The 23152-nt window shown below is 42.4% G+C and overlaps 3 protein-coding genes and 1 pseudogene across 4 annotated transcripts; 2 read left to right on the top strand and 2 right to left on the bottom strand.

Annotated features, from left to right (window-relative positions):
• Positions 1-909: 909 nt before the first annotated feature.
• On the bottom strand, positions 910-1632 carry LOC116675326 (TOG array regulator of axonemal microtubules protein 2-like). Of its 2 annotated transcripts, XM_032507234.1 has the most exons (3): positions 1457-1632; positions 1242-1347; positions 910-1124 (listed from the first exon to the last, which is right to left on the bottom strand). In XM_032507234.1, the coding sequence occupies exons 2-3, from the start codon at positions 1335-1337 to the stop codon at positions 912-914; spliced, it is 309 nt and encodes a 102-aa protein (XP_032363125.1). In that variant the 5' UTR covers positions 1338-1347; positions 1457-1632; the 3' UTR covers positions 910-911. The 2 variants fall into 2 exon arrangements, with proteins under 2 accessions (XP_032363125.1, XP_032363126.1); XM_032507235.1 differs by lacking the exon at positions 1457-1632 and having other exon boundaries at positions 1242-1400.
• Positions 1470-2911, bottom strand: LOC116675325 (uncharacterized). Its single transcript, XM_032507233.1, has 3 exons — positions 2878-2911; positions 2216-2698; positions 1470-1817 (listed from the first exon to the last, which is right to left on the bottom strand). Exons 1-3 carry the CDS (start codon positions 2902-2904, stop codon positions 1470-1472), a joined length of 858 nt encoding a protein of 285 aa, XP_032363124.1. The 5' UTR covers positions 2905-2911.
• A 1105-nt stretch (positions 2912-4016) lies between these two features.
• Positions 4017-14720, top strand: LOC116675328 (gasdermin-E-like; annotated as a pseudogene).
• A 2036-nt stretch (positions 14721-16756) lies between these two features.
• On the top strand, positions 16757-20928 carry LOC116675327 (nucleoporin NUP42). Its single transcript, XM_032507237.1, has 8 exons — positions 16757-17053; positions 17723-17905; positions 17972-18209; positions 18299-18387; positions 18477-18553; positions 18797-18883; positions 18985-19087; positions 19862-20928. The coding sequence occupies exons 1-8, from the start codon at positions 16894-16896 to the stop codon at positions 20377-20379; spliced, it is 1455 nt and encodes a 484-aa protein (XP_032363128.1). The 5' UTR covers positions 16757-16893; the 3' UTR covers positions 20380-20928.
• The last annotated feature ends 2224 nt before the right edge of the window (positions 20929-23152 follow it).

Consider the following 23152-nt stretch of genomic DNA (forward strand, 5'->3'; position numbering starts at 1 on the left):
GAAACCCAACAGTTCTCCACCAGGAGCAAGCACTAGGCGACGTGGGCAAGGAAAAACTTCCTTTTAAGAGGCAGAACCTCGAGCAGAACCATCTCAGGTGGGCGGTCATCTGCCTCGACCGGTTGGGGGTGAAAGAAAGAGACAGACAGAGACAGAGAAGAGACAGACAGACAGAGAGACATGGAGAATTGTAGCAGAGAGTGAGGGAGACAACATGCAAACTCCACACAGAAGGCCGGATACTTACCAACAACCTTCCTGTGAGGTACCAGAGTTAACCCCTGCACCTCCGACCAGCCTAAAAGTTTATGTTGTCCAGATGTCCACCAGTCTTTCCATCGCCTCCGCTTCTACTGCACCATCTTCTCCAAGATCTTATCCAAGGGATGTCTGTCTTTCAGTGGGATGGCCTATCCCAGTGGGGCCTCGAACCCCTTCTGGTGGGCGAGTCCTTTTAGCATCTTTGCCATAGTGCCTGTGCAGAGTACATTTACATTCAGCAATTTTGTTGATAAGCACAATTCCCAGAAGGCTATAAGATTCTGACTAAAGATTAAAATCGAACGGATTTATTAACAGGAACCACAAACCATAAGGACCGTGCAAGACTTGCTAACCCACCTGACGTCTGGTGACGCATCCACCGCCATCTTACTGACAGCAATAAGGAACCCTGTGTGAAGGTCTTCCCTGCTGTCAGAATCTGCTCCTCTCCGATGATGTGCGCCAGCTGGTGGAGGTGCAGGGCCGTGCTGCCCCTCGCTGCAGCACAACGGTGGTTGAAGAAGGACAAAACCGGAGAACGTCAATTGTGATTCATTTCATTTCATTTAATGCTGCTGCTACATTTTCTACAAGAAATTCTGATCACGCCCTCTCCTCTTACCTCAGCCCTGTTGTGAGGAGAATAATTATACTTTACTGGTGCTGCAGCCCTCCACCAGCGCATCCAGGGCGAGGTTAGCCTGCTGGTGAATGAAGGCGTTGGTTGTCTGGGCCAACTTCAGCAGCAGGACGCGGCCTGTCCACCGTGCCTCGGTGTCCATGGCCCTCCCTAGGTGGGTATGGAGCTCTGCTAGGGTGCTAATTGTAGAACAGGCCACAGCAGAGCGCAGGTTATTCACCTAGATAGTAAAAAAGAAAAAAAAGAGTCAATACTGCTGTGTAGACAGTACAGGTACATGTAGGCAAATGAGAACTGCATGCAACAGAGAAAAAAAGAGTAAAAATGTCTGCAATACGGCTTCTGTGAGGACCAGGCAGACTTCAGGCAGTTTGGGCTGCAGGTGTTCTGGATGGTGTCGTGCCAGAGCTCGAACAGATTTCAATCCATCCATGTTCTCCTCCCTGTGTTTTGATGACAACTGTGTTAATCATTGCTTTAGAACCAGCAGCAGACTGCTGTGGCCCATGCTGTTTAAAATCTATCTTTACTTCTGCAATGTGGATGTCCTACCAGTTATCTGTGGTCAGCTGCGTGAAGCAGAGGGACAGGCTCTTTGCAGGATTGACCAAAGGCTAGAGGTCTTCATTTGGGTGACATTTTGTCCCATGGTGAGGTCCTTTTCTGTTGGGCTGGGCAGCTTCTGATGGAGGTGCTGGAAATTTGGGTGCCACCACCAGGGTCCCGCGGCGTGGTCCTTTTCTGTGGCAGGGGGGGGTCCAAAGGTGGTGCTGGCACTCTGGGCGCCACCGTCGGTGTCCCACAACGAAGTCCGCTTCTGTTGGGTGGGGCAGCTTCTGATGGAGGTGCTGGAACCTTGGGTGCTACTGCCGGGAAACCACGGCGAGGTCCTTTTCTGTGTGCCGGGCAGCTTCTAATGGAGGCGCTGGAACCTTGGGTGCCATCGCCGGGGTCCCACGGTGAGGTATTGTGTTGTTGGGGGGGGGACAGCTTTTGATGGACGTGCTGTAAACCTGGGTGCCAACTTTGGGATCCTACTGGGTGCTGTTGGTGGTTCGGGTGAAGGATGGTGGCGAAACTCACCTTTTTCTAGTGTCTCCATGAATCCTCTAGTGTCGTCTGTGACGATTGGAGCTTGCACCCATCAGCCACCTCCTTGACTGTTCATATTACCAACAAAAATTAGTCATGAATATCCAAATTTCCACTTTACTGTAATCACAATCTTCACCTTTCCATTCATGTATATATAAAAAAGTCATCACTCAACAATATTAACATACCTGCGCCACCAAATTTTGTAGTTATCACCGGGAGACAAGACGGTCTCCTGGTTGCTCTGGGAGGAGGGGAAGAAGGAGGACTGGGGGTGAAAAGGCTGACTTTTGAAATGGCCCTCAGCTCAGTGGGAGTGGGCATGTCCACAGAGCTGAGGGAAGCGTGTGTACGTGGGTTCCTCCTGTTTGCAGCGTTCCACCCTGCCATCTTACTGCCCAGACCCAGCCTCTTCTTGGAGAAAGGCTCCTCTTCTACCATCGTCTGGTTGGTCCTGAACGTCCGAACCCTTTTGTCATCCTTTAAAATTGGAGAAGCTGTAGTCTGAGGTGAGGTAAGGGTATCCTGGTGGACGGAAAATCCCATTCTCTTCCTGATCTCATCAATTTGGCGACTCCGTGAGTTATACAGTCTCTCTACTCGGTGAAGGAGTTCAAGAAACTCAGCCCTTTCAGCTCTTTCAATTTCCAGGATCCTGGACTGACTGTAGCCACTGTGTCTCCTGTGGCTCTCTATTGGCTGCAAAAACAATAATATATTTATATTATTTATTCATTTTTACCTCAATTGTTCATTGTTATTTATATTCTTAATTTTTGGACTTAATGAGCTCATTTTGGACATAGTATGAATTGAAATGTCTGCTATTAATTTCTTAACCCAATGCATCTATCTTGCAACAGAAGTAGGTTACTTACATGACTGTCTTCATTGTAGTTCTTCATCTTGATCTTGTACAGTTGCAGGGAGGCCTTAATCTCTCGCAATACGTGTGAGTATCGGGAAAATGCAACTGTATGTCAGTATCGGGAAATCATACAGTAACGTCACAGTGAATCATCACTGACTGGATGAAAATTCTCCAATTCCTACATGAACATCTTCTGAGTGATGCCACTCTAGAACCATGGACATCTCGATGGATTCCATATGCAATTGATGTTTTGTAAAGATTCCATTCTTTTTTCTTTTTTCTTTTCTTATTCCAAAGCATTGTTCATATTTAAAAAAAAAAATACCACAACTTGACAATCATGATATAGTTTTACTCTTTGCACACATTGACTCGTTTATCTATATTTCCCCAAGCAACATTTCCATTTTGGGGAATTTGTTTGCATTGTTATCACCATATTGCCAATTTTCTTAATATTTTGTCATGGTCTGTTTTAGGCAGTTGACCCTACAATTCAGCCATTTGTGCTCATCTTGCATATGAACAATATGTCATTATATATAATATAATATGTCTTATGACATAATAAGATCCAAAATGGGATAAGACTCATGACTGGAAAATGTGCCCAGGTGTGTTTTTAACTCAAGTCACCCAGTCGTTCAGCTTCACTGAGTTGTTTTATGACTTACATAACTTTGTAAAAGATAAATCTACATAAAGTAAATATTGGATTTCTCAAATTAAGACGTGAGACATAATTTGTTAATACGGCATACTGCTTATTCAAAAAAAACAACAACTTGCAATTATAATGCAATAGTAAAACAGTAATACAAATAATATCTCTTGGAAAGGGGCAATTGGGCTTAATGAGTACTTACTTTTGATATTAATTTACACTTCGCTGATATACCTTTACATTAGTAAAACTTCAAAATACTTCTTCAACCACAAAATCCCAAACAGCCTGTTAAGAGTAGTCTTGTACCAGCTCCGACTACATAATGTTTGGGCATGTGTGCATCCATGCCTCACGGTATCAGAGGACCATATCTCTACACATGTGTGACAACTCCCTGTCCCACCCACACGCACACACACACACGCACGCGCGCGCGCGCGCACGCACACACAAACACTCATATGATCATAATTAACTGAAAGTGGAAGGGGAGGAAGCGGTCGATGTACTTCTCTGTGAAGTGGATAACTGTTTCTTCAATCTCTCTCCCACAACTCGTCCGCAGCTCTGACCGAAAACACTGCTGCTGCTGCTGCTGCTATTAGCTTTCTAATAGTCCCAACACTGTTAGGGCTGTGTCGTTATTACATCCAGAGGACTATTTCGGTCCGCGTTTGGACATCTTGGTCTACTTTTACGCATGGCAACATCGGTCACATTCCAGGAGTAACAACTCGAAGGGTCGGAGCTCTGAACGTGCGACGTTTAATCTCGGATTTGAAGAGTTTATACTCCAATTTGAGGTAAGAGACAACTTCAAATATAAACAAGTCATTTATCTGTGTTTTTGGGAAACCTAAACCAGTAGAGGTTCCTGTTCTCCGTCTAGTCTAGTTTGTTATGGTTTTCCTGGTCAGAACGTGTTTCTTTCCCCTTTTATGTCTTTAGTTTAACTCTCCTAATCCGAGTCAGGAGCCGTCGGTCTCACAGCGCAGCTCTCGGTCACCTGAAGCTTGTTACATTAGAAAAATAAGTGAGCTGCCGGGAAATAGGCTACCAACGCGCACGTGCCTGTGTGGTTGTGTTAAACTTGTTAACACGAGGCACGAATGTTGTGAGCCTTTTTCTTTACCAACTGTTTCTATTGACAAATCTATTTTAATGGGAAACTGTGCTTTCTTCTCATTTTCTTTGATCATTTTCTGTTTTGGAGTTCAATTAAGTTAAAAGATGTTTGACGTCACAAGGTAGCATCAACGTGTATGCTCCTTAAGAGGCTATATATATATATATACTATATATATATATATATAATATATATATATATATATATATATATATATATATATATATAAGGATGGATCCCTAATACTTTGAGGATTTTGTGGATACTTTTGGTGGTTTTCTTCATGGTGGTTAGCCCAACACCAGTGAATTGCCACCATAACCACGTGAACAATGTTTAGTTAGAAATGTCCTTATATTATATTGAAAAGGAATTCATATTATCATGTCTCTCTCTCTCTCTCTCTCTCTCTCTCTCTCTCTCTCTCTCTCTCTCCTCTCTCTCTCTCTCTCTCTCTCTCTCTCTCTGGTCCACCTTCCACTAAACCATAAAATATTACTGTAAGAAACTGCATATCTGAGCTCTTGGAATTCGAGGTTGGGGTTAGAGAAAGGTTTCCGCTGACGTTACGATAACTTAAATAATTCATAGCAAATGACTCAACACACTCATGTCAAGGGGAGTTTGCATTGTTCACAGCACAAGGCGGTGGTGTTCTTGGTTTCACTCCGGGGGGAAAACCTAGGAGGTCTGACCCCTCGCCTGTTTTATATTTATTTCTTTAACTGGCCTCTTTCTCGGATTTCCGGCCAATGTTGCATTCTTTTTGGTTAACTCTAACATTTATCAATCCAACAGGGACACAGCTCCAACTTTTCTTCTATTCCTTTTTTCTCTCATCCCTCACAGCACACACCCCTCTCACGCCTGATTACTTTAAATATTTAAGCTATGGAATCTGAGCAGCAGAATTAGCGAGCCTGTGTGTGTGTGTGTGTGTGTGTGTGTGTGTGTGTGTGTGTGTGTGTGTGTGTGTGTGTGTGTGTGCGTGTGTGTGTGTGTGTGTGCGTACGTGCGTACGTGCTCGCCCCCACAGGGTCTGCTTAGCAAGTGAATCACTTGCATAAACTATCTAAAGTGGAAAACTGGGGAGAATACCAACAGGAAATCCCCGCTAATGGTTTAGTCGTTGGGTAAAAGCATACCAGGGCTCTTGTCTTTGCTCTCTGTAGCTTTAAGCGGACAAAATAAGCTCTTCTCTTCTTCCAGCTGTCTGCAGTCCTCATCAAAGCCAAGCCATGTTTTCCAAAGCCACTGCCAACTTTGTCCGTCATATTGACCCCGAAGGAAGCCTCATCCACGTGTCCCGATTAAATGACTCGGATAAACTGGTTCCCATGGCACTGGTCGTCAAACGCAACCGCATGTGGTTCTGGCAGAGCCCCAAGTACCAACCAACAGATTTCACCCTCAGCAACTTGTTGCAAGGCGACAAGGTGCTCCGTCCTGGTATGTAGGTGTGCATGTACACGTACTGTTTATGTTTTGTTTTTAAAAAAGTGGATTTTTGACATTTTCTAAGACATATTCCAAGACATTTTCTTTCCAAAGTACAGATTTTCCCTTACACACATAGATCAATATGTATGCTAAAACCACCGTGTGTTGTCAGACGTGTCCAAGACAGAATTTGTGACCTACGAGGGGACATATAGAGACAAACTCTCGGGTAAGCTGGACACCGAGGCTGGCGCTGTCAGAGCCACACTGGAGGGCCACGGGACCTCCAAGCTCCAGTCGAGTTTTGGCAAGCTGAAGAAAGAGGAACTGGATGTGCAGAAGCTGTTACAAGACTCCAGCGGCAGGTGTTAAATCATTCCTTTTTATACTATTCACACATTGTTATTAGTCAGCAGAAGGTGTCAGGATGAGGACTTCATCACGAATGAGATGAATACGCCAGAAATGTCGTTGGAGAGATCAGACATTTAACACTTCAGACCAGTAACAAACAAGGAAGATTAATAGTGTTATCTTATGTAAATACTCTACATTGGTTCTGTCCATGGTTCTTGTGTTTTTTGATTAATTTACATCGCCTAAATGCAATACGCACACATCCTATACATTCCATTGCAAATTTAAAAAAAAACAAATTGTTTTTCTTTGCATCAGGCTGATAGACATGCAGCAACCGCTGGTGCAGCAGCTGGAGAAGCGTGCTGACGTGCTGGCAGTGGTTAAGGAAAGGATCCTCACCGCCAACTCCTTCACCGTCACCCAGACGAAAAAGGAGCAGTGCGTCTTTCAGGGGATGCTCGGACTAGTGGGCATGATGGGGAGCTCTTTTAAGGTAGATGTGTCGGTGGAGTCGAGTGTTTTAGAGATTTAACAAAACACACAAAACAGTTTGCTCCATTTTTAATGTGATGACCGTTTCTGGTAAAAACCAATCAACAATTCACTGGTTTGCTATGAGTTTTGAGGTGACATCGTAGTCAGACAGTTGTTATTAATAACATTGTTAATCATGATGAAAGGTGCTTGGTTACATTCCTGTTCTGTTCCAGTTCAAATATTGGATCTTCGATCCCAAAAATGTAATTCTGTCAGATTTCAAATCACTAAAATGTTTGTGTGTGTGTTTTTGTGTATTCTCAGGTGTGTGTGAAGGACAGCAACAACGTTGAGGCGGACAGTGATGTTTCCTTGGAGATCCCCTCTGGTACAGTTATTGCGTACAGCATCCTGGAACTGGAATAAAGAAAAGCGGACACTTTAGTAAGTGTGTGTGTGTGTGTGTGTGTGCGTGTGTGTGTGTGTGTGTGTGTGTGTGTGTGTGTGTGTGTGTGTGTGGGAGAGAATCAGTAGTAGATTAGCTTTCCATCTACCGGTCAATTGTTGTTCCTACCCTCACCTATGGTCTGAAGGCTGGGTCATGACCTAAAGAACTAGCCTAGGTTCAAGTAGCCAAAATGGGTTTTCTCAGCAGAGTGGCTGGCGTCTCCCTTGGGTGAGAAGCTCAGGCATCTGTGAGGAACTCGGAGTAAAGCCAAAGTTCCTTTTTTTCCAGCTGAGGTGGTTCCCCTGTGGGCACACCTGACCGTACCTGTGTTATCTACAATGTTGTGTGTATTTTCAGATATATGCCTACAGCCTGGATTAATGGGAGGCATTGAGGCAGACTCACCTGAGTCCTGGCCATCCCATGATTCCTTGGACGAAATGGACGGCATGTGCAATGGGGATAAGGTTCCAGAGAAAGTACCTTTGGATGCACTGCAAAATGGTTTGTGTTCATTCATTCATACAGTGGTCCAGTTATTAATTTTGGGAGATAACATTTGGTTAACGTTCCTTGTTTGATGAGGAAGTGAAAAGTTGTAAATCAAATAGCTTCCCCTTTTTTTACCACTGATTTAATTGTGGGTTCAATGGATTGTTAAATTAGCCCTGAAATATAGTTGGGCTGACAAGCCTCAGTAGCAATATTTGGCTATTAAAGGTCCCATGGCATGGTGCTCTTTGGATGCTTTTAAATATAAACCTTAGTGGTCCCCTAATACCATATCTGAAGTCTCTTTCCCCAAATTCAGCCTTGGTGCAGAATTACAGCCACTAGAGCCAGTCCCACCATGAGCTTTCCTTAGTATGTGCCAATTCTGAGCTTGTAACTTTTGAGGAGGAGAGAGGGGGGGCAAGGGTACAAGGTGGAGGCTGGAGGTCTGCCACTTGAAAGCCATGATGTCTCACTCTCATGGGTGGCCCAAATTCTCTGGGTGGCAAAGCAGAGAAAGAAAGAAAGAAAGAAAGAAAGAAACCTTGCCCCTTATGACCTCATAAGGTTAGAGGCTCAGGGCTCGGTTTACACCTATCGCCATTTCTAAACTAATACGAATAACAATGATTGTATTGCAACTAGGGCTGCACGATTATGGCCAAAATGATAATCACGATTATTTTGATCAAAATTTTGATCGCGATTATTCTCACGATTATTTGTTGATTTTAACCAAAACAAATTGTATTGTCATATAGGCTGTTTATAACTGGAGAGGGAGTGTGATGGACGCTACTCACAGAGAGACGGCTGATCATTATGAACGGGTCCAGCACGGGTCGAATGGCGGATAAACACGGCATGTGTATGAAACGTCTGTATCTTCACTGCGCTGCATTTTTATGAACTATGATGTTCTGGCCATGGGTCACATCTCTGGTCCTGGTCCAGCAGCTCCGTCTCACACGCTGTTACTCTACCAACTGAAGTTAGCTGCATTCAATAACTTCTTCTGTGTTCTTCGCCGTGGCGGCCGCGATAGCAGAGTTACCATGGAAACACTGGTACAAATACAGGTTTAACCCTCATATTTAACAATATACAGCTGTGTTAATAAAAAAATTAATTTGTAGACAAATGTCAGAAGTTTGAACCGGCGGCCGCTGTGCGGCGGGGCGCGGAGAGTAAGAGGAGAGAGAGTAGGACGAGAGAGCGTAGAAAGATCCCACACAGGCACGGCTTTACAGAAGAAATGGGTCATGTAACGCAAAATTAAACCATATCCATATAAACAGCATTGCAGCGGATGCGAGGACATTAGCACCGGTGCGTCCGGGAGCTAACAGCTAACAGACGCTAACTAGCACCGACTAGCACTGGTCAGCACTGTTGTCGGAAAAACAACAGACGGGGTCACGGGACATAATGTTGCGTTTACTGGTAAACTGGTAAACCTTGAGACTGACGTATAACCGACTGCTATCTGTTGAGTTTTCCTCCCGTTACTCTGTCCTCTGGGACTGTCTACATCTAGAAAATAAGCTGCACCGGGTGCAGTGAACTACTCTGACTGGCTCATGAGCAGACGGCTTTACGGAGCGGGAGATTGGCTTTGCAAAAAACCCGGAGCGTTCTATGAAATGACGCTTTATAAAAAATAATCGCTCGATCACGCAAATTTGATCGTGGGAAGTCCAAATTGTGATCGCGATTAAAATTCGATTAATTGTGCAGCCCTAATTGCAACTCTGAATACTAAGGTATACTGCTCAGTGAAAATGATGTATCTGTCATCCTGTGATATTTTATAATTCTGCCAAAAAGTCAGCTTTCCATTGTAACATGTCAAAATGTCAGTATAGTGCCACCCTGTCCACTTTACCCATCGTTTGTTCCCAACTGAAAGTAAAAACAGGAAGAAAGTCATAAGGGACACAACCCCATGCCAAGGTTACATAGATATTAATGCGCTACTTTAATTGTTGAGAAGTCTGTCAATCTGCACCTTGATTTGGATCTGCTTCAAATCAAGAGAATTATTTTAAAAAAGCATGCAGATTGTTGAAGCATACAAGGATTTTGGTATGAAGTTGTGCAGAAGTAAAAATGTACAAAATGGTGTGAGTCAGACTCGTGCCTGTGAGTTTTTTTTTTTTTTGATGAGTCATCGAAATGTGCTTGTCGTTGCATAATGTTTAAGAATTAGGTTGAGCCAACAGTAACTCATTTACTGTGTGTAGGAAAACAGTGTGGGAAACACAAAATGGGTTTATAGATATTTAGATGCCACGTTTGTGAGGGAAATGTATGTAGGCAGAAGTAGGCATGACCTGTATGGGCAGGCATGTGTTGATAAGTTGAATTCAGGAGCTCAAATAAAATTGAATTTGAAGTTATAAGCAAAAAACCATACCAAGCCAACTGTAGTGCAGCCATTATTTTAAAGGTGGGGAAGACTGAGGCTGGTACCAGCCACACTTTGTATGTTGGTGTAGCGTCAGTTTCAAATCTGATGCAGTGTCTCCCGGTCTCTTGCAGGATCACAGGAGATGGACCTCTCTCCTCTGGCAGAGCTCCCCCAGTTGACTCGAGGTGTCCTGTTCAAGAGACTCCAAGAGACTCTGGGGGACAGAACTGCTCTGTCATATATGGAGTGTTTGGTGAGTGACACACTAACATGACCCTGAATCCAATACACCACATGTGTGTGGTGGTCCCGAGTCAGTATGGGCTCATCTCTACAGGGGACTTGTGGATAATAATTGTGTGACAATTAAACTTTGGACTCCAGTCTCCAAAAAACATTTCATGTCATTTAAAGACAGTATTAAGGCCAACATCTGTGACAAATTGTTTTCTCTGTGCCTTTCTCACTCTTTCTGATAGCTTGAGGAGTTGTGCAGGGGTGAAACAGTCAACGTGGCCACGCACAAAGAGCTGTCGGAGAGTCAAAGAAAATTATTGTCAGCCATACTGGACCGAGCCGGCACAGACAGTCCCGCTGAGAACAGCCAGTGGGGTATTCCTTCCCATCTAAACGCAGCTCACCTGTTGGTCAGTGCCTTGGAAGGTAAGGGCGACCTCCAGACTAAAGAGGCCTGTAATCATTTCCTCACAGTGTTTTGAGCAAATAAAAAAAAAAGTAGTACTCAAGAAGTTGTTTGCTACAGTTTAACTTGCTGTGTTGTATTTGTATTATTTTTGTAGAGTTGCCTGATCCGACTCTAAGCCTCTTGAGCAAGAGCAGTGCTGATTTTCTGGAGGCCTTTGACACACTGGTTAGTTTCATTTACTGCATACCACCTCTCTGTTGACTGTTATACATGAGAACTTATGGATTTGATTCTATAAGTGCAAAAAGTGTAAATTATTTGAGAAATTTGTGCAAAGAAAAACTGGTCCTCTTTGGATGCTTTTATATAGGCCTTAGTGGTCCCCATGTATCTGAAGTCTCTTTCCTCAAATTCAGCCTTGGTGCAGAATTACAGCCCCTAGAGCCAATCCCACAATGAACAGAGATGGCAAAAAGTACTCACTCAAGTAGAAGTACAGATAATTGTGTTAAAAAATACTCTCCTCATGTGACGCCACTTCACTTTACCTTACCTTACTTTGCTTCAGTCTACCTTTCTGCACATTGTCTATTGTTTACCTGTTTTTCTTGTGTGTTTACTTGTTTGTTTGTTTTTGCTTTCATTGTAGAGAATTGCTGCTGTAACAAAGGAATTTCCCCGTTGTGGGATGAATAAAGTATCATCTAATCTAATCTAATCTAAAAGTAGAAGTACTGATTTAACGTCTTTTCTCAAGAAAAAGTAACAAAGTATAAAATTAAAAAGTAACCTTGTGAATGACAAAGCTACCTGGACCAGACAGATGTTACTAGAGTACACGCTGAGAAACTACAGTGGACATGGAAAAAACGCTCTTTCTTCTTTATATGCCATCGGCTACATTTTAAATGGATGTCTGCCAATAGGCCTAAATCCTATATCTTATTTATTGTGACAGAGACTGGGACTCCAGGTTAATAAGATTCTGACCGAGTAGCAAGATATGTATTCAGTTGTGATTTTGTGAGAAGTCTGTGTATATTCCCGTCTAATTAGATTCAATTTGGTATTGATGACGCAAAAATAGTCACTAACTCCAGTGAAATGATTTGAAAGTTAGTGAGGAATAGATTAGGACTGGATTTAAAGATGATTTTGGTTTCAGACTTCGGCCCAGGTGTGTCTGTTAAAACACCAACGGAGACAACTTCTCTCTGTTGATGCTTTATTAAAATCAAGCATCAGTATAAACATGGGGTGGGGGGGGGGGGGGGTAGCTCTGCTATGGCTGTGTGTGTGGTAATAAAAGAAATAAATAACATTGTAAAGGCCACCATACACAATGCATAGGAATCATATATGCTAGTAAATAATAACAATAAACCCACTATTAATTCCATTATCTTAATGAGCAAGGACGTTCAACAATCGCCATCATATCAAATCAACAGCCAGGTGTAACCTAGGTAACGGATGTAACCTAGCTAACAGGTGTAACCTGCTAACAGGTGAAGAACACCAACAAGCTAACTTTTAAATTTACAAGAACTATAGACCAGTACAACAACAGGCTTAAATGAACTGACAACATAAGTTGTATGACTTACAATTTTCATAGATGCACGCACACAATCTCAGCTGATTATCCTCCGGACAGCTAGTCTCTTTTTCTTTTCTCTCACTCTTGTCTCCGTGTGGGGTGAATGCCAGCCCGCGGTGTGATGCGCGTGTCCGCGCTGTTCTCCGACATGCACTCACAATCACACCCGATAGACAACCTTTAGTACAAAACTAAAGTAACGAGCCAATTTTGTTAAGTGTAAGGAATAGAAAGTACCGATATTTGTGTTCAAATGTAGGGAGTAAAAGTAAAAAGCCGCCAGCAAAATAAAAAGTAAAGTAAAAGTATCTGGAAAATCTACTTGAGTACAGCAACGAAGTATTTGTACTTCGTCACTTCCCATCTCTGACAATGAACTCTCCTTAGTATGTGCCATTTCTGAGTCTGTAGCTTTTGAGGAGGAGAGAAGGGAGGGGGGGGGCAACTTTGCTCGTTTGAAAGCCATGATGTCTCTCTCTCATGGGCGGGCCAAGCAGAGAAAGGGGAGGTAACCAAGATTCCAGATCGGCCCATCTTAGCTTTTGTTTTCTCAAAGGCAGAGCAGGATACCCAGGGCTCGGTTTACACCTATCGCCATTTCTAGCCGCTGGGGGACCACAGGCAGGCCGGGGGAACGCATATTAATGTTAAAAAACCTCATAAAGTGAAATTGTCATGCCATGGGACCTTTAAAGAAATAGTTGGACATTTAGGCAAATACAGTTATTTGATTACTTGTCCAAAGTTAGTTGAGAAGATTGAGTCCACGTGCCTTTGCAACAAAGAGCTATTTATCTCTTTTTTTTCATCAATCAACCCATCTATTCATCCATTTATCTATGTCTTTCTCACTAGATGTGCATGTTAAAGAAGAGCAGGGAGCCTCTCTCCCTCCAGTGTCTTCCGGTCCCCCTGCAGGACAACCAGGCCTTCCAACGTGCAGAACAGCTGCTCAGCTCCACCAACGTGACGCTGAAGAGAGACAGCGACAGGCTGTGGATGGAGACGCGAGGCGAACCAGGAGTTCTCCCACTGGTCCTCTGTCTCAGCACACAGGGTTGTCCCTGCTGTGCAAAGGGCAAAAGTAGTGGTAGTGTCTGCATGTGCACTTTCTTTCTTTTTCGTGGAGTGTATTCGGTTCATTTCTTTCTTTATTGTAAAGTGTGTTGGTACTAGGCATGACAGGATATACAGTAGAGCATTTGTTTAATATTTATACATTATCATACTGAAATTGCTATTATTTTAATATTTTATTTTATATTTTTATTACTTAGGAAGCACTTTCATATTTTTGTATGAAAAAGGAAATATATAATATTGTATCTGATGAAAAGAGGTGTCTCTTTTATAGCTTATAAAGCATGTATGAGGTTCGGGCACCTTACATAAATCTGTCCAACAAATTGTTATTATTTGGTGTAAATCCAGCTATGTTATTTGTATTCAAAAACTTTCAGCCCGATATTAAAATGTGTCTGCAATAATGGGATGAAATAATTCTGTGACCCCCAGATCCACTGGATCTACTGTAAATGTATAGTGGTTAAGCTGAAATTTTAGCTCAAGAAATCTGACTACAGTAGATTTCGCTTTTTTTATTGACAACAAAATGTAAAATGTGATCCATGCCAAGAGTACACAACATCGCTGACATTTATACAATTATGCAAAATGCTGAAAACTGTGTTGCACGCCTATTCTTGTTATATGCTATTGAGGCTACATTTTATTGCTGCTACGGCTCCTAGTCAAAAGATAATTGCTATTTCTTTCTTTAAAAAAATGCTATATTTAACATTCCCTGAAATACTGGCATAATCATTGTATACCAAAAAGCTACATTTAGTTAAAATACACGTATTAATGTCTCATATGTCTTTGTACATGAAGCTACAGTGGGGAGAATAAGTGTTTGATACAGGTTTGATTCCAGGTTTTCCTACTTACAAAGCATGTGGAGGTCTGTAATTTTGATCATAGGTACACAACTGCGAGAGACGGAATCTAAAACAAAAAAAGAAGAAGGATGGGTCCAACCCCAAGAACACCATTCCAACCGTGAAGCATGGAGGTGGAAACATCATTCAAAAATATTTAAGGACATTTTTTTTCTTTTGATGTTGACCCATGGGGGCTGTGTCGAAAAGCTATAACCAAATAAACTTCATTCTATTGTTATTGAAAATCTCTCCTCGATCAAGGATTCATATTTTCAATCCCGGGCAGCATTTTGTCTATTTTCACCATATTCATCATCATGCATTATGTGGCGTTGGATTCAGTTAGTTATGAGCAATTGCGTGACAAGTCTGAGACAATTTCTTAGACAAGTGTTATAGAACACCAGACATACCGTACTCACCTCTGTACAAGGGTGTGGATGCTTTATACTCATACATTTAACACACACACACGTGTTGTTTTTACTTACTTATGGCTGATTAGACCTTTTCTCAGTACAGTTTGTGTTCACATACCATTACAGGTTCACTGTTGCTGCACCTGTTAGGGTGGGATGACTCACACCATTTTTATTAGTAGTTCATGCACTCAAGTGTAAACTCACTGGGTGCGCTAAGCGGAGCAAGGCTGGATTACATTTGTTGGAAATTTACTAATTTGCCACCAAATGAAAACTGCATTATTACCTTATCTTTTGGCCCTGTCATGTAGAGGCAGATGTCATAATCGAGTGTCACATGATGCATATTCTTAAATTAAAGTGTGTTTAATCAAATTACAACAAATGAATGAACACACAGGAAACTGGGGTCAGTTAGTATAATTTCACTGTAGAAGTTCTTTTGCCTGGTTGTAGAAAGAAGCTGTTACTGTATGTAGGCTGTAATCTGCTGTGTATCTTACTATCAATTTGATGGGAATTAAAAAAAACAATGTGTAGGCCTACAGCCTAAACATACAGAGGGGGTAGGTGTGTTTTGCCTGGGGGCCCTCTAACAGGTTAATCCAGCCATGCTAGAAAGGGTGTATGTACAGTAAAACTGGCAGCTGCGTGTTGTGTTTGCTGACCTCAGGATGCCTCCAGCATTGCTCTATTCAATTTAAGAAGTCTAGTCAGCCAGAATAATGGCAAACACCTGTGTGGATGTAGAGATGCTCAAAGCATGTTAGCACTTTCTAGTACTATTTTAAGCCCCCCCTCCTTCTTTAAAGAAGGGACTGACTCTAAATAGAAAACAAACACTTTCTTAATAAGCTGCAGCCTATAAAACAGATCATTTGTAGTTTGGATCATCACATTTTGTATTTTCTGTGGAGTGACGTATGACCTTTGATACGTTTGACAGTTTATCATCTGAATTGCCATCTGTCTGATTTAAAGGCTTATTCCGTACAGAACACATGTTGTGTGGCTGATAGTGACGTAGAAGTCAGAGAGACTAACTATGTTCATATCACGGACCATCTACAGCCGGAGTGTCAAACATATGGCCCATGGGCCAGAACCGGCCCACCAAAGGGTCCAATCAGGCCCACTGGATGACTTTGCAAAGTGTGAAAATTTCAGAGAAGTAATTTCTTCTTATTCCAAATGTATGACTTTAATCTCAGAGAATATGCGAGTTCTGTTTTTTGTAAATGTACTTTAAATGACTTTAATCTTAGAAATTCAGAGTTTTTCCCAGAATGTCACCCCTCTCTCCTTGGTAGCCTATGTAAGATTATTTATTTTTCTACAATGGCCTTAAAACGCTGTCGTAGCAGAAATATTGGCTAGGCCTACTTGCATTTGCCAACATCAAACTGACACTCCGTGCTGGATAACGTTTTTGATCTTTTTGGAGTGGTTTACTGCTCTGGCCCACTTCAGATCGACATATGGTTATGTGGCCCATGAACTAAGATGAGTTTGACACCCCTGATCTACAGTGTGTTGTTAATTAAAATGAGCAACAGATCGCATGTAGAGCATTTTGACAGCTACTCTGTCCTAATTAAACCAACTAGAGACTGTGTACAAGCTGATATGTGGTCTGATAGCATTTTATTAAATCCGATTCGCACCCCAGGGTTTCTATCACTTCCTGTGCTGCCTGAAGGCTGCTGAAATCGGCTGGAAACTGTCCGACTTGACTACGGATTTCCACCGCCCCCTGCTGCTGCCGCGTGCTCTCGTCCACTTGACAGGCGAGGCGCGGTTCATCTCGAAAACGAGCCTCCTGTCAACCATAGACAGTTAAAGAAAGCTGGTAACGCGTCGAGAGCGATGACGTAAAACTCCTGCGACTCCGGTGTCGTGAGTCGCACGAAAACAAGTGGGCCGAGTGGGCAATACTCAGTAGCCCAGATAACAAACGTTGCGTTTTAAAACCAGCAACACCGTGTGAAAATGACCGTGTGCAATTTTTTTCTTCAGGGCCGCTGTCGTTACGGCGACAAATGTTGGAATGAGCACCCGACCGGAGGAAACAGAGGAGGAGGTGGAGGATACAACAACAACAACAACACCACCACCCGCTCTTCTGCTCAGCACCGAGGAGGAGGTGGAGGTAACGTCCTGGAGAAATACGTTTAGCTAAGCCAACGTTACGCTTGTTAAAGTCCGTCTGCAACTGGTTCCCTTGTATGTAAAACTCAGCGTTGGCTAGTGGCGCAGTTAACTAACGTTACCAAGCAGAATTGACTTACATTGACTTCAACTTTACTCCAGGGAGGTCAACTTGAGCTAGTTAATGAGTATTTGTGAAAAACTAATCTGTTACGTATTTAAGGACTTCATTCAATAAATTAATAACAATAAGATTGAACAAAATGTTTGCAATACACCAGTTTAGTACAATTGAGCAGAGCCACAATCACTCTACGTCCTGCTAAGGGACCAGGAAATTGATTCAACAGCTCTTTTTTTTTTTGTAAAACAACATTTATACAAAAAGCAAACTTTTAACAAACATTTATAACCTTCACTAAGGCGGCGTTTATACATGGCTTTTGTTCTAGCCCTGCATTACTGTGGCAAAGTGTATCTAATAAAGTGACAGCTGAAATGCAATTTATTTTCACAGTGCATCAGCATCAGCCATCAACAGGTGTCATACAGAGTAGATAGAAGTGGCAGTAGGAGAATTACAATATGGACTAACTGAATGCTTTTAATGGTTTAACATCAACCCTTTTCATCTCAGCATTGACTTGTATTGGTGTGCATGTTGTTTCAGGGTTTGGAAACCGAGTTTTGGTGAATCCTTCCCAGCAAAAAGGAGGCTACATCCAGCCTTCATCTTTCTCCTCTCATGGAACTGAGGAATGGGGCCGAGGAGGAGGCGGAGGTGGAGGAGCTGACTGGGGTAGAGGAGGGGGAAGCGGTGGAGCTGACTGGGGCCGAGGAGGAGGAGGCGGCGGCGCTGGAGCTGGAGCTGGAGCTGACTGGGGGGGAGGGGGAGGCACTGGAGCTGACTGGGGCCGAGGGGGAGGAGGGAATGAATGGGGCCGGGGAGGGGGAGGGAATGACTGGGGCCGAGGGGGAGGAAATGACTGGGGCCGAGGAAGTGGTGGAGGGAGAAGAGATAACATGAAGAGCTCCGAATTCGCCTACTCTTCTCAAAACAAATTTGCAGCCCTTGGTACTTCCGATACCTTCGACAGGGGAGGAAGAGGAGGAGCACAACAGGTGCCGGCTGGTGAGGAAGATGACGACAAAAAACTGTGAGTCTGCTTGAATGTATTTTGAAGTTATGCAGCATTGACATGAATGTTTCATTCATTTGTGTGATGCCTGTCTGACTGTCACCCAGGGAGATCATTCAGATGGACATGGATATTTGGGAGAGTTCAGGGCAGTGGGGCTTCTCGTGTTATTCTAGCTTCAAGACACCTTTATCTGGTCTGTATCAAATACACACTTAATTACATGATTTCCGTTGTTATTTGTAGACACTAAACCTCATCATGTTTGATATTTCTTGTCCACAGGTTTCACTGATCTCTCCCCAGAAGAGCTCAGGCTGGAGTATTACTCTACAAGAGCTTCAGGAGATCTGCAGAGCTATGTAAGTGTAGTGTCACTCATTAATGTAATTCATAATGATGACTTCAGGCCAATTAGACAACAAAAAGGATACCTTGGATACCTGACTCTTGGATGCATGGATAAAAGTTTTTTTTTTTTCTTCTTTCTAATAAGATGATAGATGACATTTCAATGTTTGATCTTAAAATTGGTCTAACGTTGTGTTGTTTGTTTGTGTCTAAAATGTGTAAGAGTCTAAGAAACTCCCATTTCATGTGTTTAGGTCAATGGTATCAATCAGTTACTCAACCAGTGGAGAAGCAGAGTCCAGGAACTGAAGGTTATGAATCCAACCACCCGCGCAGCTTTGGTGAGACACACACACACACAGTAACTAACAGTGCTCCCTCTATATTTTTTTTCTTTTTTAAATACAGTGAACATGCTTTGATTTGTTTTCTTGCCTTGCAGCTTGCAGAGATAAACTGCCCAGCACCTCAGGCATCTTCAAGTGGCTTTGGTTCTGCAACAGCGACTGGATTTGGATCCTCTACATCCAGCTTGGAAAGCAAAGGTGAAGATTGATTGAAGTGTTGCTTTATTAAAACAATAGAGATGTAAAGCAACAGGTGAACATTTTGGGAAATCTTTTCTTGCAAAGGATCTAAGGAAGTGCCTGCTCCCGGCCAAGAAATAGTCTGGCAAAAAACTCCAATAAGAAACTGTTGTATCACTTTGCCTTTTGTATGGATAAAGAAAGTGTTACATATAGTAGGCTTAAGAAGTGCTGTTCCCCCCCCAAAGTTCATTGGCTAATTAACTAATCTTGAGTCAATCGTAGCTGTCAATCATGACAATTCACCCCGGTTTTATAGAATCAAATAAATAATAAAAACCAAACTTATCAAAGAAATAAACACTCAAACAGACATCAGCGTGGACAGATCTGCCTAAAATGACAGAAACATCTTTGGGAAATATTTATTTTGTGTAATTTGATTTTTTAGTTTGGCCCATGTCCCATTGGCTAACATGGAGGGTGGGGTTTATGACCCATACTGCAGTCAGTCACCAGGGCATCGAGATGTTTTGGCTTCACTTATACAGTCTATGCACCAACCACTGCGAGTCATATTCAACAGACCGATATGAGAGTGGCATCCTCTCACTTTCTGCAAGAAAGGCCTATTGCTTTAAAGGATCCCTCATGTCTCAGGAATACAGTGCTTGAGCAGATGTTTTTACTTTACTTTTTAAGTCCTGTCTGAATATGCTGATTAGACAATCAAATCTGTACTAGCCCTCTTTTGCTCCTGTGTTAATTCTAAATATTTCTGACCATATATAGGCTTTGGGGCTCCAGCACCGACCCAGGCCAACACTTTCAGCTTTGCTGCTCCAAGTGGTGGATTTGGTTCCTCAGTGGCACCATCCTCCTCAACAGGTTTTGGCAGTGCCTTAGCAGCTCCAACACAACCGCCCTCTGGGTTTGGTTCCTCCACTGCCGCCTCCTCTGCTCTTTCTGCTTCTTCTTTCTCCTTTGCTGCTCCGACTGCCGACAAGCCAGCGGCCACATCAGGATTTGGCTCTGCCTCAGGGTTCTCCGGCGGGGGATTCGGGAGCGGTTTCGGTGCGGAAGCATCTGCTGCAGCAGGAGGTGGCAGTAGTTTTGGACAGGCGAGTGGAGGTTTGGGACGACCCCTGCTCCACCCGCAGTTGGAGCCGGTCTGCCAGTCAGGCATTGGACAGTCTTTTTCACATGAGAGCAATATGACTCCAGAGGAGCTTAATCAGTTCAAGGCTAAGAGGTTCACTCTCGGCCAGATTCCTTTAAAGCCTCCCCCAGCTAACATGCTAGTGGTGTGATCCTAAATTGTCTGAAATTCACACGATTTTTAAATAAAGAGATAATTTATACAAAGTTTTTTTTTTTTCTTCGGCATAGTGCTTCTGTTTAAACCAACGTTATATAATGTTTAAGATGTGGCTAATGTTTAAATACTAGATCAGTTCTGACAGGGAAACTCGCTATGGTTCCATTTAATACTTTTGTGTGAATGCACGGCATGCTTTATGTACAGCTGCTGTACAATAAACTACATATTTTTAGATGTCTTTTGTCATATAAAGTGCTATTTTTGAATGTCTTGTTCTAAATCTATTTGTACATTTTACCTTCCCATTTGTTGAGATGCTGACAGTAAACTGATCAGTTGATGAGCAAAGTTTCTGAAGGTTTATTTGCATGATGGTTTGAACGTGATCTACAGTATATTACAAAACAAATGTGCCTTGAACTTGGTTAGACACTTTCATCTACTCAAAAGTCCTGCAACAATTCAGACATATTGTCCTCTTACCTAGAAATGTATTTCACTTAATGCTTAACCGTAGAATAAAAGGGTCCTCTGGTAATAAACTGAAATCTTACTGTTTACAACAGAAGAAAATCGATCGGCCTTGTAACATTAGATTATACTTTATTCATCCCACAGCAGGGGAAATTCCCTTATTACAGCAGCATTTTCTACAATAAAAGCAAAACAGACAAATAAGTAAACACACAAACAAGCAGGTAAACAACAGACAATGAGCAGAGGGTATGGCTGAATGTAAAGTGGGGTCAAATAAAGGTATTGTAAAGTGCGGTTGCCATAGTACAGAAAACAGTATTGCAGTGTAAGCGAGTGATGTTAAAATTAAATTGAATCTGTAATTAAAATAATATAGCAAAAGTAGGTAACCATAATAACATTTATATTTACCTGTGACCATAAATAATAATGAAAAGTAAGTACTCGTAATGGAAAATATAAATACTGATATAGTAAAGCAGAGACACACTAGGCAAGTAGCTAAATAAGAGGTCATTGATGCCTCAGGCTGTTTATTATTCTCCCTCTGTTTGTTTTTACCCACATTGTAATGTGACACTATTGTAACAACTGAAGCCAGGCGCATCACTCTAAAACCATCCATCCACACGCCAGTTTGCAGCCTACATCCACTAAAGGAGAGTAATGTGTGATAGTGCACAGATGACAGTGAGTGAGTAAGCTATTCAGTATGTATTCATTAGGTGTTGAACACCCGTTGGGACCACAAATAGAGGAAGACAGCTACAACGAGACAGCAATAAGCTATTCTGCTGCAATATGGGGCTACGACTGCTGACTGGAGCATATTTTCAGCTGACAGGGAGTTTGTGATATTGGCAAGAGGTGAAACTGAGCTGGTACTGCCTTGTGTGTGTGTGTGGTGTGGTGTGTGAGAAATCATCCTAATCGATATCTCATGGTTAGGTCAAAGCATCGTGCATATCAGAAATACAATTTTATGCATGTAAAGGCAAAACAACTAACTGCAGCAACAGTGTGCAACATAGTAATTTTTCTCTCCTACTTCTTAGTCTGTCAGCACTAACCTCTCACCCAACCCCTGCTAGCAGATAATACATAAATAATTCAACAGATAAAGGAACGATTGAAAAAGATCTCATGAAAAGGCCCTTGCACGCTTGTTTCATTGAAAACTGTTTACATTTTCCATCCGGTGACTAAATTAAATACATCTGACTGAGAAATATGGGCATTTGTGAATCCTTGTTTCCCCAACAGCAAATGAAAGAAGATTTAACCATTAACTGCTGCTGCATCAAATTGCATGTAATGTATGCATCAGCAGGGCAATATTAAAGATGAGAGATGAGTGTGTGGTTACACACACACACACACAGCTAGAACCTGAATATTATCGCTCTAGAGTACATTAAGACCTCTATATGGTTTAAGGTGCAACTAAAGGAATTATTAAATTTCCCTCATTTGACATGTGTTTAATAGCAGTGACTATAATGTATGAATGCAGTCCTTTCCTCCTCCTTGCCTCATGGAGATTGTTCAGTAATCCTGTGAGGTAGCCTGGATTTTAAGAAATGACATTGACGTGGACATGAACACACAAACACACAAACACATACAGACGTGCTCAAATTTGTTGGTACCCCTCCACAAAAAACGAAGAATGCACAATTTTCTCTGAAATAACTTGAAACGGACAAAAGTAATTGGCATCCACCATTATTTATTCCATATTTAATAGAAATCAGACTTTGCTTTTGATTTTTTATTCAACATAATATTGTAAATAAGAAAACAAATGAAAATGGCATGGACAAAAATGATGGGACCGCTAACCTAATATTTTGTTGCACAACCTTTAGAGGCAATCACTGCAATCAAACGTTTTATGTAGCTCTCAATGAGACTTCTGCACCTGTTAACAGGTAGTTTGGCCCACTCTTCCTGAGCAAACTGCTCCAGCTGTCTCAGGTTTGATGGGTGCCTTCTCCAGACTGCAAGTTTCAGGTCTTTCCATAGATGTTCGATAGGATTCAAATCAGGACTCATAGAAGGCCACTTCAGAATAGTCCAATGTTTTGTTCCTATCCATTCTTGGGTGCTTTTAGCTGTGTGTTTTGGGTCTTATCCTGTTGGAGGACCCATGACCTGCGACTGAGACAGAGCTTTCTGACACTGGGCAGTACGTTTCGCTCCAGAATGCCTTGATAGTCTTGAGATTTCATTGTGCCCTGCACAGATTCAAGGCACCCTGTGCCAGGCGCAGCAAAGCAGCCCCA

Source organism: Etheostoma spectabile, unplaced genomic scaffold (assembly GCF_008692095.1).
Source record: "Etheostoma spectabile isolate EspeVRDwgs_2016 unplaced genomic scaffold, UIUC_Espe_1.0 scaffold00001793, whole genome shotgun sequence".
Taxonomy (NCBI): Eukaryota; Metazoa; Chordata; class Actinopteri; order Perciformes; family Percidae; genus Etheostoma; species Etheostoma spectabile.